Source organism: Lissotriton helveticus, chromosome 9 (assembly GCF_964261635.1).
Source record: "Lissotriton helveticus chromosome 9, aLisHel1.1, whole genome shotgun sequence".
In the NCBI taxonomy this organism is placed as follows: domain Eukaryota; kingdom Metazoa; phylum Chordata; class Amphibia; order Caudata; family Salamandridae; genus Lissotriton; species Lissotriton helveticus.
The window spans coordinates 271,695,624-271,707,721 of record NC_136070.1 but is presented as its reverse complement, the minus strand read 5'-3'; the positions used below and the strand labels follow the sequence as shown (position 1 = coordinate 271,707,721).

The 12,098-nt window shown below is 43.1% G+C and overlaps 1 protein-coding gene across 3 annotated transcripts in view; it reads left to right on the top strand.

The window, feature by feature from the left end:
* The window catches only part of VIPAS39 (VPS33B interacting protein, apical-basolateral polarity regulator, spe-39 homolog), a 303,099-nt gene that overhangs the window by 257,249 nt on the left and 33,752 nt on the right, over nucleotides 1–12,098 (top strand). For all 3 annotated transcript variants that reach the window (XM_078659967.1, XM_078659968.1, XM_078659969.1), the window contains exon 19: nucleotides 1,603–1,707. In XM_078659967.1, the coding sequence (XP_078516093.1) occupies nucleotides 1,603–1,707 (105 nt within the window). The remainder of the gene's footprint in view (nucleotides 1–1,602; nucleotides 1,708–12,098) is intronic.

Sequence of the window (12,098 nt, the reverse complement as noted above, 5' to 3'; positions counted from 1 at the left end):
TAAAGGCAGCATGCAACAAATGATACAAGCAGGACATATGTTCTGACAGTAAAACCTGCAAAACTACTGTTTTACTGTGGAATGACTTGGACGCTCAGTTTGCAAGTACAGGGTACATGCTGACTCCTCAGCTGTGCTTACTCCTGAACAGTGCGACCAAAGTGAACACTCCAAGATGTGAAAAATCTTGTTGAATGAAGCCCGACTAGTATCTCAAGTCCAAATTAATGTAACTTGTTGTAGTGTGCAGCTTTAGCAAAGCTGCCACATTGTTGACTTTAAAACTCTTGTGCTTTTCCGGGCAGACATAGAGCCTGCTTCACAAGACAGCCTTCTGCCCTCCTTGAGAGAGGTGCTAACAACTCTCAGGAAGGAGCACAATGAGGGATTGCAGGCCAGGGAGGTGTCACCTTCCTCCTGCAGGAAGCTACTTTGGTGTTAGCCGCAAAAGGCAGGTTTCATAGGCGAAGCTGCCTTTGAAGGTCAGATGTGTAACATTAGGAGGGCTGCCCTATTGTTGAGATAGACAGAGTGGCACAGGAAGCAAAGGGGGAAACCAATTGCCAAACCGTATTTCTTGGGGGCATGTATTCCTGAGATAGCCACACACCCGGGGTTGGGCTGAGGAGGTCTGAACACCGAGAGAGGGGTCTTGCCATCTTGGGAGTGGGTAGAATGGTGCATCCTGTGATAGCCAGATTCCACACTCCACAGGAAGTGGTCATCGGGTGGGAGGGAACCTGGTAGTGCATTGGCCACCAACTCCATCCTGCCCTTAGGGCACTTTCCGAGCATAAAGAGGGCACCCCTGCCACCCAGACCTCAGATCTAGACCGACAAATAATTTTCTGTAAGGAAATCCAGGATAAACTGATCATAGTAGTCTTCAGAAATCTAGCTCATGGTGAGGCAATCTGAGTAGCCTCTATCTTTATTTAATATAATGCAAGGTGAAAAGAGCAAATGTTTTTTTGTAATCTAAATTGTTTATGTATGTGCATTTGTATGTGGTATTTTTATAATATGATCCTAGTCGGTAGCAGGGGTTTCTAGAGGCTCAAAAACAAAGGAATAAGTTCAAAGGGTGTAGCATTGCTTGGTTCTAAGAGGGTAAGAGGTGGTTATATCGACATACAGCATTATTTAAAGGAGTTTGTGTTCAAGTGTTTCCGAAATGAAGAAGGCTTGAGGCAGTCCTGCAAGGTGGACCAATATGCCAGATCCGGGGTGCACAGATTGAGTGTGTTTCCAGTTTCTATTCTTGTTTGCCCTTCTGGGTATCCGTTGGTTTTGTCCTATGTGAAGGTGTGCTGAAAACCACCGTGCACAGCTCGGATGCGAGCTGTAATAGCTTTGTATATAAAGCAGCTGATCTGTAGGATGACCGCTCCGGCAGCAAGAGCTAATGAAGTCCAATGCATGGCTAGGTCAGTGTCTAATGGTGGTTTCCTGGTTGACTGCCACTCAGTAACAAAATAACCCACAGCAGGTACAAGGCTTTTAGGGAAGACTTTCTAATTTTCTGTATATTACACTACTCCATTCTGTTTATTTGATTTATAGGTTTAGGGCCTAGTTAATTATGCATGTCTTTCTCATCAGACATACAAAGATCTAAAGGATCGACATCAGCTCATGGTGTACCGGTGTAAGGTGGACAGAAACTCTCCAGAAGAGGAGAAAATCGACATACTTCTAAAAAACACGGTATGTGAGAGTGTTTTGGGTTTTTCTCGACAACTCATTCCTTAAACACACACTATGATATGTGGTGCATTCTTTTTTTTTTTTTTCAGTTTGAAAGCTTTATTAAAAGATAAACAAGTAGTACAATAAAGTGACATTAGCCAAGTATGATAAATGAAAAAGAATGTTCCAAAGGAAACAGAGATAGCCAATATCACAATGCAAGAACAAGCATTTTAAATTATTTTTGTACGGGGAGGAGGGGGGGAGGGGAGGAGAGGAAGGGAAATAAAAAACGTGATAATAGCCTAGTGAATGAATAAAAGACAAAAATCAAATACTATGAGGATCAATCATGAATAACAATCAGAAAGTACAGTATAAAATATCATATTAGTAATGCAAAAAGGAGGAACGTTTATCAAATAGAAAACATGTTTAAAGTTAATAAAATGACAACAGTGCAATGAAAAAAGACCATAAACTACAGGCAAGAGTATTTGTATTCAAGGGGGTTTGAAATTATCCGAGGAGAGAGGAGAGTAAGCCTTTTTGGCGGATTGATCTAGGTATAAAGTCAGAGGTAACCAGTATAATTCAACATTACGGGAAGGTTTGCAAGAGGATGCAAAGGCGACATCAAGTCTGTGTGATTGACATACCAGATTCCACCAGCAATTTAGAGACAAATTGGTAAGGGATTTCCAATTAGAGACAATGTGTTGTAGTGCAAGGGCTAGCATAAGATCAAAAAGACCGTGGGAATGTGAAGGAAGATCCAAGTCCTCTGAAAGGCTGCCAAGAAATACAAAAGAGGCGGAGAAGTGAACAGAGACGCTGAAAATACGGGAAAGGCGAGAGCATAACTGGGACCAAAAGGTACGAGTTGAAGGACAGAAAAAGAAAAGGTGTAGAAGATCTGCATTAGGAGCATTACAGGTCCAGCAGTTAGGTACAGAAGTAGGTTGAAAACGAGAGATAGAGAGAGGAGAAAGGTACAGTCTGTGATAAAAGAAGAATAGGGATTGAGTAAGAGAAGCAGTACGGGAAATCCTCAAAGATCTGGCCCATATTTTGTTCCAAAGAGAGGTTGACCATGAGGAGCCTAAATCTGACTCCCAAGACAGTTCCAACTTTGACTTAACCCGGTCCGGGTCGGGGGCTGAGAAATAACGGTAAATAAGGGAAGCTTTAGGAATAAGTGAGAGGATGTTGAGTAAGGGAGAAGAGGAAGATGATATCGTTTCAGAAGGAAGAGAATAATAACACTCTAGAATTGTTTCCATAAGGATGACGAATTTCTTTGCAAAAGAAGGAGGGCAATGGAATTGAGAACTAAATTGAGGAAACGAGCAAGGGGATGAACCATCAAAAAGATGATGGACCCAGATGATACCTTTCGCTCTCCATGAAGGCCATGCGATAGGTCTGTTATTTATCAATATGAGTGAGTTATACCATATAGGTAGTAGTAGGAATGATTTCTGAGAGACCGAGGTAGAGGAGACTAAAGGCCGTAGAAGAGAAGAAGTATGTTTGAATAAAAGGGGGTTGAGGCACGGGGCTTTAGAAGTAAAGCGAATTGCCTCTTGGAAAGAGTATGGGAGTAATAATTCCTGTTCTACAGAAAGCCAGAGGGGAGAAAAAGGGGAAGATTCCTGAGATAGCCATCGGGAAGCTTGTCGAAGGGCAAAGGACTTGTGGTAGAGGCGAAAGTCTGGAAAGTTAGTTCCACCAATAAGTTTAGATTTACGAAGGTGTAATAAAGATATTCGAGCCTTTTTCTGTTTCCAGAGAAATTTGGACAGTATAGAATCAATACGACGGAAATATAAGCTCGGGATGCGGACTGGAAGCATGGATAATAGATAGATCAAAATCGGGGCAATCATCATTCTAATGGAGTCAAGACGGCCCCACCAGGAAAGAAATAAAGGATTCCAAGAAGATAGTAGAGAGTCTATTCTAGAAATAACTGCATTCATGTTTAGTTGAATAGACGAAGAAATAGAGCTAGAAAAAAGAACTCCAAGATATTTAATTTTCGTAGAATTCCAAGCAAATCCGGTGGCTGTAAAAAAGTGAGGAAGGCAAAACTTGGTTAAGGGAAGAATTTCTGTCTTGTCAGAATTTATTTTATAACCCGAAACCAGAGAAAATTTTCCAAATTCATTTAATAAAGATGGGACAGAGGTAACCGGGTCCGAGATAAATAAAAGAATATCGTCAGCATAAGCAGATAACTTAAGATGTTGTTTACCGTAAGGGAATCCAGAAATGGAAGGATTATTACGTATGGAAGCAAGGAAGGGTTCAAGCGCCAAAATAAATAAAAGAGGGGACAAAGGACAGCCCTGACGAACTCCACGTTGGAGCGTGAATGGGGAAGTGAGTTGACCATTGACGAGAACAGAGGCTTTGGGCATAGAATATAGCAAAGAAATATAAGAGATAAATTTGGGGTTGAAGCCATGCCATTTTAAGGAGGCCATGAGAAAGGACCAGTCAACCCGGTCAAAGGCTTTCTCAGCGTCTACCGAAATGGCTGCAAGGGGAATTGATAGTGAGGGGGCTTTACTTAAAACATTAAGGAAGAGTCTAGAGTTATCTGCTGTTAGACGGCCCTTAACAAAACCACATTGCTCTTTCCCTATAAGATGTGGTAGGAGCGGGTCAAGGCGAAGAGCAAGTAGTTTTGCAAAAATTTTATAATCTACATTAACTAAAGATATAGGCCTATAATTTTTACAAAACTTAGGATCTCTACCATCCTTAGGAATAAGGCATATGGTAGCATCTTGAAATGAGCCTTGGGCTGAACCAATAGAACAAAAAGATTGAAAAAGAGACAGAAGTTTAGGTAAGAGGAGATCCGAGAAATGTAGGTAAAATTCAACTGGAAAACCGTCGGGTCCTGGGGTTTTGCCTTTAGTGAGGGAGGAAAGAGCCGTGGATAACTCCGAGGTAGTGAAATCAGAATCCACGGTTGAAAAATCAAGGTGGGAGGTATCCGGATGAGATATGGTAGCAAAATACGATTGAAGAAGGTCTGGGGTGGGAGGGTTTTCAGGGGTATATAAAGTTTCATAAAAAGAATGAAATTGTTCTAAGATTTCCGCATCAGTATGTAAAAGAACATTGGAGGGAGAATAGATAGAGTCAATATGAGTTCGTTCCTTACGCGATTTCAAATAATTAGCCAATAATTTCCCTGACCTATTGCGACCTCCATAATATCGTGCGCTGCTCCGGAGGAGAAAAGAGGAAGCTGAGTCTGTAGTAAGTTTGTTAAAAGCAATCTTAGCCGTAAGCAGTTCCGGAGGTATAATCTTAGTAGAGGAAGTATAGAATCGATGTTCCAGTGACTTAATATGTGCAAGAGTAATTTTACGCTTTTGAAGGAATTTCCTCTTTTTCTGAGAGACAAAATCAATAATAAATCCGCGGGCTGTTGCTTTGAAGGAGTCCCAGAGAATATGAGGGGGGGTATCAGGTGAAGAGTTGAGGTGAAAGAATTCAGAAGCAAAGGAACGAAATGAGGAAGAAAAGAGAGGATCAGCAAGCAGAGAAGGGTTAAAACGCCAACGAGAAGACTTAGGAGTAGGAGGAAGAAGATCAAAAACAGTAATAATAGGAGCATGGTCAGAAATAACAATAGGCTCAATAGAGGAAGATATAAGGTGTTGAGATAGAGATGAAGATAGAAAAATGTAGTCTAAACGAGAGAAAGAAGCATGAGGAGGAGAGAAAAAAGAGAAATCCATAATATCTGGGTGAGTGAGTCTCCACGAGTCCACAAGATGAGTTTGAGCGATGGTATCAAGGAATTGTTTATGTGGTTTGTGAGGGGAGAAACGGACAGAAGATCTTCGGTCTAAAAAGGGGTCAACAATTTGGTTACAATCTCCACCTAATATGAAAGAATCATCTTTATATTGAATACATTTTGCTGTAACGGAAGGCCAAAAAGAGGAATCAAAACAAGTAGGGCCATAAACATTGAGTATCGTAATTGGGATATTATTAACAATTAGTTTAGCTAATACCCATCGCCCCTCATCATCCTTTTCCTCTACAACCACTTTACACTGGAGACGTTTATGAATTAAAATAGCCACCCCATTCTTTTTTTGGGAAGCAGGAGAAAATAAAACAGTGCCAACCCACAACCGCTTCAACTTTAAGGATTCAATATCTGAGAGGTGGGTTTCTTGAAGAAGAACAATATCTGGATTGTAAGAGGAAAGGTGTGAGAGTACTCTTTGCCTTTTGATGGGGTGATTAAATCCTTTCACATTCCATGAAACAACTTTGAAGGTGAAAAATTAATGAACTGATCAAAATCAAACATTGCGAAAAAATACTGTACAATTACTAATTCAAACTGTAGAGAGACAATAATCATAATGATTATCAAAAAGATAGAAAGAAGAATAGGAAGAGGATGAAGCTGAAAAAGGGAAAGGGAGAGGGGCAGGAACAGAAAAAGAAGAGAAGCGAGGGAGGAGGAGGGAAGAAAAAAGAGAAGGCATAGAAGACAGTACAAATCCAAAAGGATGACTGTATTGAACATACCTGGACGGGGTGTTACAGACAGGGGGGAGGTGGGGAAGTGGTGATGCTTACAAGACGAACGGACCAGGATCAGGAGCAGGGCCACACCGAGACCGCACAAAAAGGAACATAGATCGGGACAACATGGTGAAACATCCCCTATACATCCATCTGGGGAAAAAGGAAAAGTTATTAAGATATGGAACATGCAACGTAAAGTATAAATCCAAATTTGTGAAATATGAGAAAGACATACATAAGGTATACAAGAAGGAAGATATTGAAAAGGAGGAGAAACAAAATGAGAGAGTTACAAACTATGAGGAGGAATACGTAGGGAAAAATGCAATTAGAAACAGATTACTGGGAAATCAGGACATGCAGACAACAAAAGCCCAATTATTGGGAAGGCAAGACATGCAGACAACAAAAAATCAAATTTCAGCCACTCGGCGAAGCAGAGGAGGAGGCGTCCATCTCGTTCTCGCTATGTAGAAGGAGAAAGTTCCTTAGTTCACCAGGATCCTGAAATGACCAAGTCTTATTGCGATAAGTCACTCTGAGAGTACAGGGGTGGAACAGGCCATATCGCGCTCCCATGGAGCGTAGAGAAGGGCGCATAGCCAGAAATTCTTTTCGTCTGGAGGCAGTGACATTAGAGACATCCTGGGATAAGTATACACGTTGACCTTGCCAAGTCACTTGCTTTTTATTCCTGGCTGCTGAAAGAATCATAAGGAGATCTGTGTATTTCAAAAATAGGATGATAACTCCACGAGGTTTGGAAGAGGAGTCAGATCTTGCACCTAATCTATGAGCTCTTTGTAGACTAATGGAGGTAGAAGGTGGTAAGTCCAGAAGTTTCGGCAGAAAGGTGGTAAAGAAAGATACTGGATTGTCTCCCTCAAGATTTTCCGGTAAATTGTAAAGACGGAGGTTGTTTCTTCTATTTCGATTTTCCAAATCTTCTGTGTGTTTTTGTAAGGAGAGGACAGTCTTTTCTAATGCAACTATACGTTGAGTGTTGGACTGAAGTTCAGGGATGTGCTGCTCCACAATAGAAATCCGGGCATCCATATCCTCCCATTTGTCTTTCAAGAGTTGCATATCTGTACTAGTTTTCTCAATAAAGGGACGCATTGCTCGTAGTTCCTCCAAAATTTGAGCAATAGGAGAGGTTGAAGAGTCGTCGTCTGGTGTAGGAGAATGCTGTTTAAAGCGTTTGCCTGTTGGAACAGGTGGAGAAGGCTTACCAGTAGTCGTATGAGCCAATGACGATTTCTGTGAAGACATGTTTAGAGAGGTCTTGGATTTATTGGCACCAGGTGTAGAAGCCACCGAGGTGGTCAACGAGGGCGTGAAAAGAAATTGAGGTTGATGTATTTTGACCATATAATTAACTGGTAGTACCGCTAGTCCCTGAGAGGTAAAGAAGGGTAAAGAAGGGTGCACTGTAAATTGCCAGAAGGAGCTCTGAAGAAAAGGTGGTGCACCTTGAAGTAGCAAACGTATCTGGATGTCAAAATGAGAACAAAGATATGCCTCAAAGAAACGTGTGGAGCTCACATGAGAGGGCGCCAGGGAAGCAGAGCTAGAAATACACTGGTGGCTCAGAGAAATAAAACAGCAACAGTGGAAACTCCTGGAAGTGTGTCACATAATAGCAGAGGTGAAGACAAATAGCCAGAAATCTTCAAATTATCAGCGGAGAGCCATGAGGAGGAGCATGTAGAAGGAAGAAAGCCGATAACATCAAGAAATGACAGCGCCAGTCGCAGAAGTAAAGCGCTGTGAAAAGCGCATGTGAGCCTGTCCTCTCAAGTCAGGAAATAAGGAAAACGTAATAAAGGCTTCACATAATGAATGTGCTCACCACTGGAAATCAGCGCTGAAGGATAGGTTGGTGTCTGGTGACACTTCGTGAGGCGGCAGAGCGTTGCAGTTAGAGCTCCGATGTTGAAGAGAGCCTCAAAATGGCGGCTCCGTGAGGGGATGCGAAACCATCGCGGAGAATGTTGAAAACGGCATAACAGGAGCCGCAAAGCCGCTCCGCCGACTCCAGCGATGTTCCGCCAGCCAAATCCGGCGGTAGAGATGAAAAGCGGTCCCGTTTACATCAGGGAAACACGCTGTGTGGTTCTCGATGCGGCGGAGCTCCGCAACTAGCCGGCCATCTTGCGCGGCATCCAAGCCACGCCCCATATGTGGTGCATTCTAATCATTCACACTGAATTCCATAAAAGTGTGAGAATTAACTGTTTAGTTTTCTCTCACTCATTGATACACACATATTTTTTTTAAACAAATTTTATTGACAAAAATACCACAGCCTCAAGTTAAATTCATTATGGCGTACAGGTACAGTGGTTAGCAGGATGCTTTCGGAAGTCCAGCATAACTAAAGGGAAAGCCAGGACTGGTTCCCCAGCGGTATACCGCGCCAGGATACTCCGGTAGTAATTGAGCGCGTTACAAAACAGCTTATAACATAACATAACATAACATAACTAAGTGAAAGTATAGCAAAATGTTGAATGAGGACTCCGGGTAGATCGGCCACCAAAGAGGACTCCATTGTACCCCACAACTCCCAAATCAGCATTCTGTCTCCATGAGGGTACTCAAAGGACAAGGGGATAACAATGAATTGGGGGATCGTTCGGAAGAAGGAGGAAGGGTTAGGAGGGGGGAGACGTGTCCTAATTGATACACATCTTATGGCAAGTGGGTGTAATCCTAAGGCAGAGGTTTGGTCTTATTGCACACTACTGTGACAGGGAGTATCGTGGGTGAGCAATGGAGGGAATTTCACAGGGAGGGAGAGATAGGGGGTTCCCGGTCAAAATGGTGAGAGTAATACGGCCATGGGAGGTGCTTTAGGACAGCAACGAAGGCCTTTGGCTTCCTCCCTGTGTAATGCTTTCACCTCTTCCCTGCACACAACTGCCACTCTCTAAGCCATGCCAGTAGGGGGGTTGCGCTTTGTACAGCCGCATGGTTACGGCGTGATTCACCAGGGCTAGATTGGTGATGCGGGCTGCCGTCTTATACTTCTTTTGGCTCTTGTAGATACCCAAGGCACATGCCTCTCAATTATCCAGATGAGGGAGTCCTGTGTTTAGGATGCGGCTGATGTGAGTGGGGTCCATGTGGAGATCGCTTAGTTTGTTTGTGTGGGTGGGTTGAGATTTTTGAGGTTGACATCCGTGGGTTGTGGGTCCAAGTTATTGTAGATGGTGTCTTATCTTGCTGTGCAAATAGTCCGATAGGGTGTCGTAGAGTTCTTGGGAAGGGCAGATAGTGTTCTCTGTAGCAGGTGGGTTGGAAAATAATTCTTTAACTATGTTGAAGAGTTCCTTCATGTGGTTGGTGCTTTTTCGATGCTGTTCATGAGGGCTGCTCTCTTGGTGGCCTTGATGCGTTGGTGGTAGTTATTGAGGGCTGATTTGTAGGTGGTTCGGCCAGAGGTGTTTTTGGTCATGCACCATTGTTTCGCTAGTCGTTTGTAGTTGTGGTTGATGGTTTTGAGTTCTGGGGTATACCAGCTTGTCTTGAGGCTTTGTTGGTTTTGTCTGGCTTCATAGGGGCTACTCTATCTTCGCACTTGGTGATCCAGGTAGAAAAGTTCTGGACGGTCTTCTCTAGGTCTGACTTGGCTTCTGGTTGGATGGTGCTGAGGGCCTGTTTCCACTGGGTCTCAATCATGTTTCTTCAACTGCAGTGAGAGGAGCTAGGGGCCTTGATGGCATTTCCCTGGGCGCCTGAGATGGTGAAGTGGACAGTAGCGTGGTCGGTCCAGGTGAGATCTATGGCGTGGCTGTATTTGACTCTGTTGCTGGATGTGAAGATCAGGTTCAGTGTGTGTGTCCTGCCTTGTGGGTGGGGGTCGGTGACCAGTTGGTGGGACTGATGTTGTTCATGCTCTCCAGGAGGGTGGTGATGTTGACGTTGTTGGGTACGTCAAGGTGGATGTTGAGGTTGCCGAGTAGGATGTAATGTTTGAAGTCGATGGCTGGGGGGGCGATGGCGTTTCAGAAGGTGGGTATAGGTCCAAGGGGTCAAGAAGCAAGGGTGCCTCTAATGGTCATCTTAGCGACGATTAATAGTTGGAAGTTGAGGTGTTCCATGATAGGTGTGGGGTCGTCATTGGTGGCAATGCATCAGATGGTGAGGTCTCGTCCAATTTTTTTTGTGCGGTCTTGTTGTATTATCTATTAAGGAGAGAGCCTAGGATGTTGGTTGTTGTGTCAAATCATTTTCTGAATCCGATCTGGTTTGCTGGGACCAGATTGTACCTGTAAGACCACTCTATGAGGTCAGCTAGGGTTAAGGACGTGTAGTATTTTGCTTCAGTGTCCATTAGTGCTATTAGCCTATAGCTGGCTGGGTTGGAACGGTCCCCACCTTTAGAGGCTCGATTTATTATCGAACCTCCCCAACTCGTTGGAATAATGCCAGAAAGCTCAGCTTCTTTATATGTGGCAGATAGTGGATTTTAATATACACAAGAAAAGGGGTAGAGAGGGAAGAAAAGCACATACGAAAGTGTACAAGCAGTGACACATTTGTGTATAGTGGAAAAACTGCCCTCACTCACACACAATGTGTGTAACATGCTTCATCATCGGGTCTGCTGCGACGCCCAGGCGTAGCCACGCACCGGGCGAAGCATAGGGAGGGGGAACAGATAATACAAAAACAAAGTACAACACAATACTGAAAGTGACCACAATGTTCACAAACAAAAAAAGACAATCCAAGACTGGGTACAGTGATGGAACAAAAAATAGCAGTAGGGAATAGTGAGATTAAAACTGGCTCCTGGATACCAAATATAACTTTATTAATAGGTTCCAAGGTCAGGATTAAAACTAAATAACGGATAGTAGTGCCAAGGTAGGATATTAGGACCCCCTAACGCCCCTCCTTTATGCTACAGTCAACATGTTTCGACCTATGCGTGCCCTCAGATGATTGGTAACATCGGTCTTCTTCAGGACGTCTGACTGTCCCAGTCTCATATAGTACCCCCCTTACCTTAGTTTGGTGCTACAAGGGTATTAGTCACTTTTGCCAATCAATTTTGGGCAATGTGGAGGGAGTTCCACCAACACGGGTGACATAAACTGCAAAAAATCATAACAAATGGCATTCACAATTGTGGACAACACCAAATGTTACCTTTTACTCTAGTGTTACAATGTGGCTAAATCCCTTGTCTTGCATAATGCCCCTCTATCTTATGTATAATTCCTGGCCACTGCTGGACAGTCAGATAACCATGCCTAGAACCAATCGTTCCAATGCTTAATAAATAGATGTAGAGACGTCTGTCCAAATTATTATCCATGAAAACCCTCATTTTCACAAAATATAGAATCATGACCTTTTCATAATCCCGGGAGTATAACTATATGTAGCTTGACTCCCCATCCCTTACAAAACATTCACAACTCACCGAGTTTATTGAAACATTAAACTCGACCTGGCGTCTGGAGGGTGGAGTTTCAGGGAACACAACCTGTGTTTCAAAATAGTAGAGGATCACACATGGGAAATGCCAAAATCATGGTAAGTATCCGTTTTCACTTTTGTAAAGGTCACATGAAGGACCCCAAAATGAGGCGGATCCACTCTCAATATAACACTCAAGGGGAGAAAAAAATAGTGGATTTTCCCAGTACTGGGGGAGCAATTTGAAAATGGCCTGTGGGAAACCGTTGGGACGGGGTGCTCCATCTCTTCGCCCTAAAATTATTACTTTTTTAATCTCATCTGGTGAGTAAATCTGCTGCATAACGTTGTCAGATTTTATTGAGACCTGTATTTCTTGTGTCTTTTGTATTATTTGTAGCATT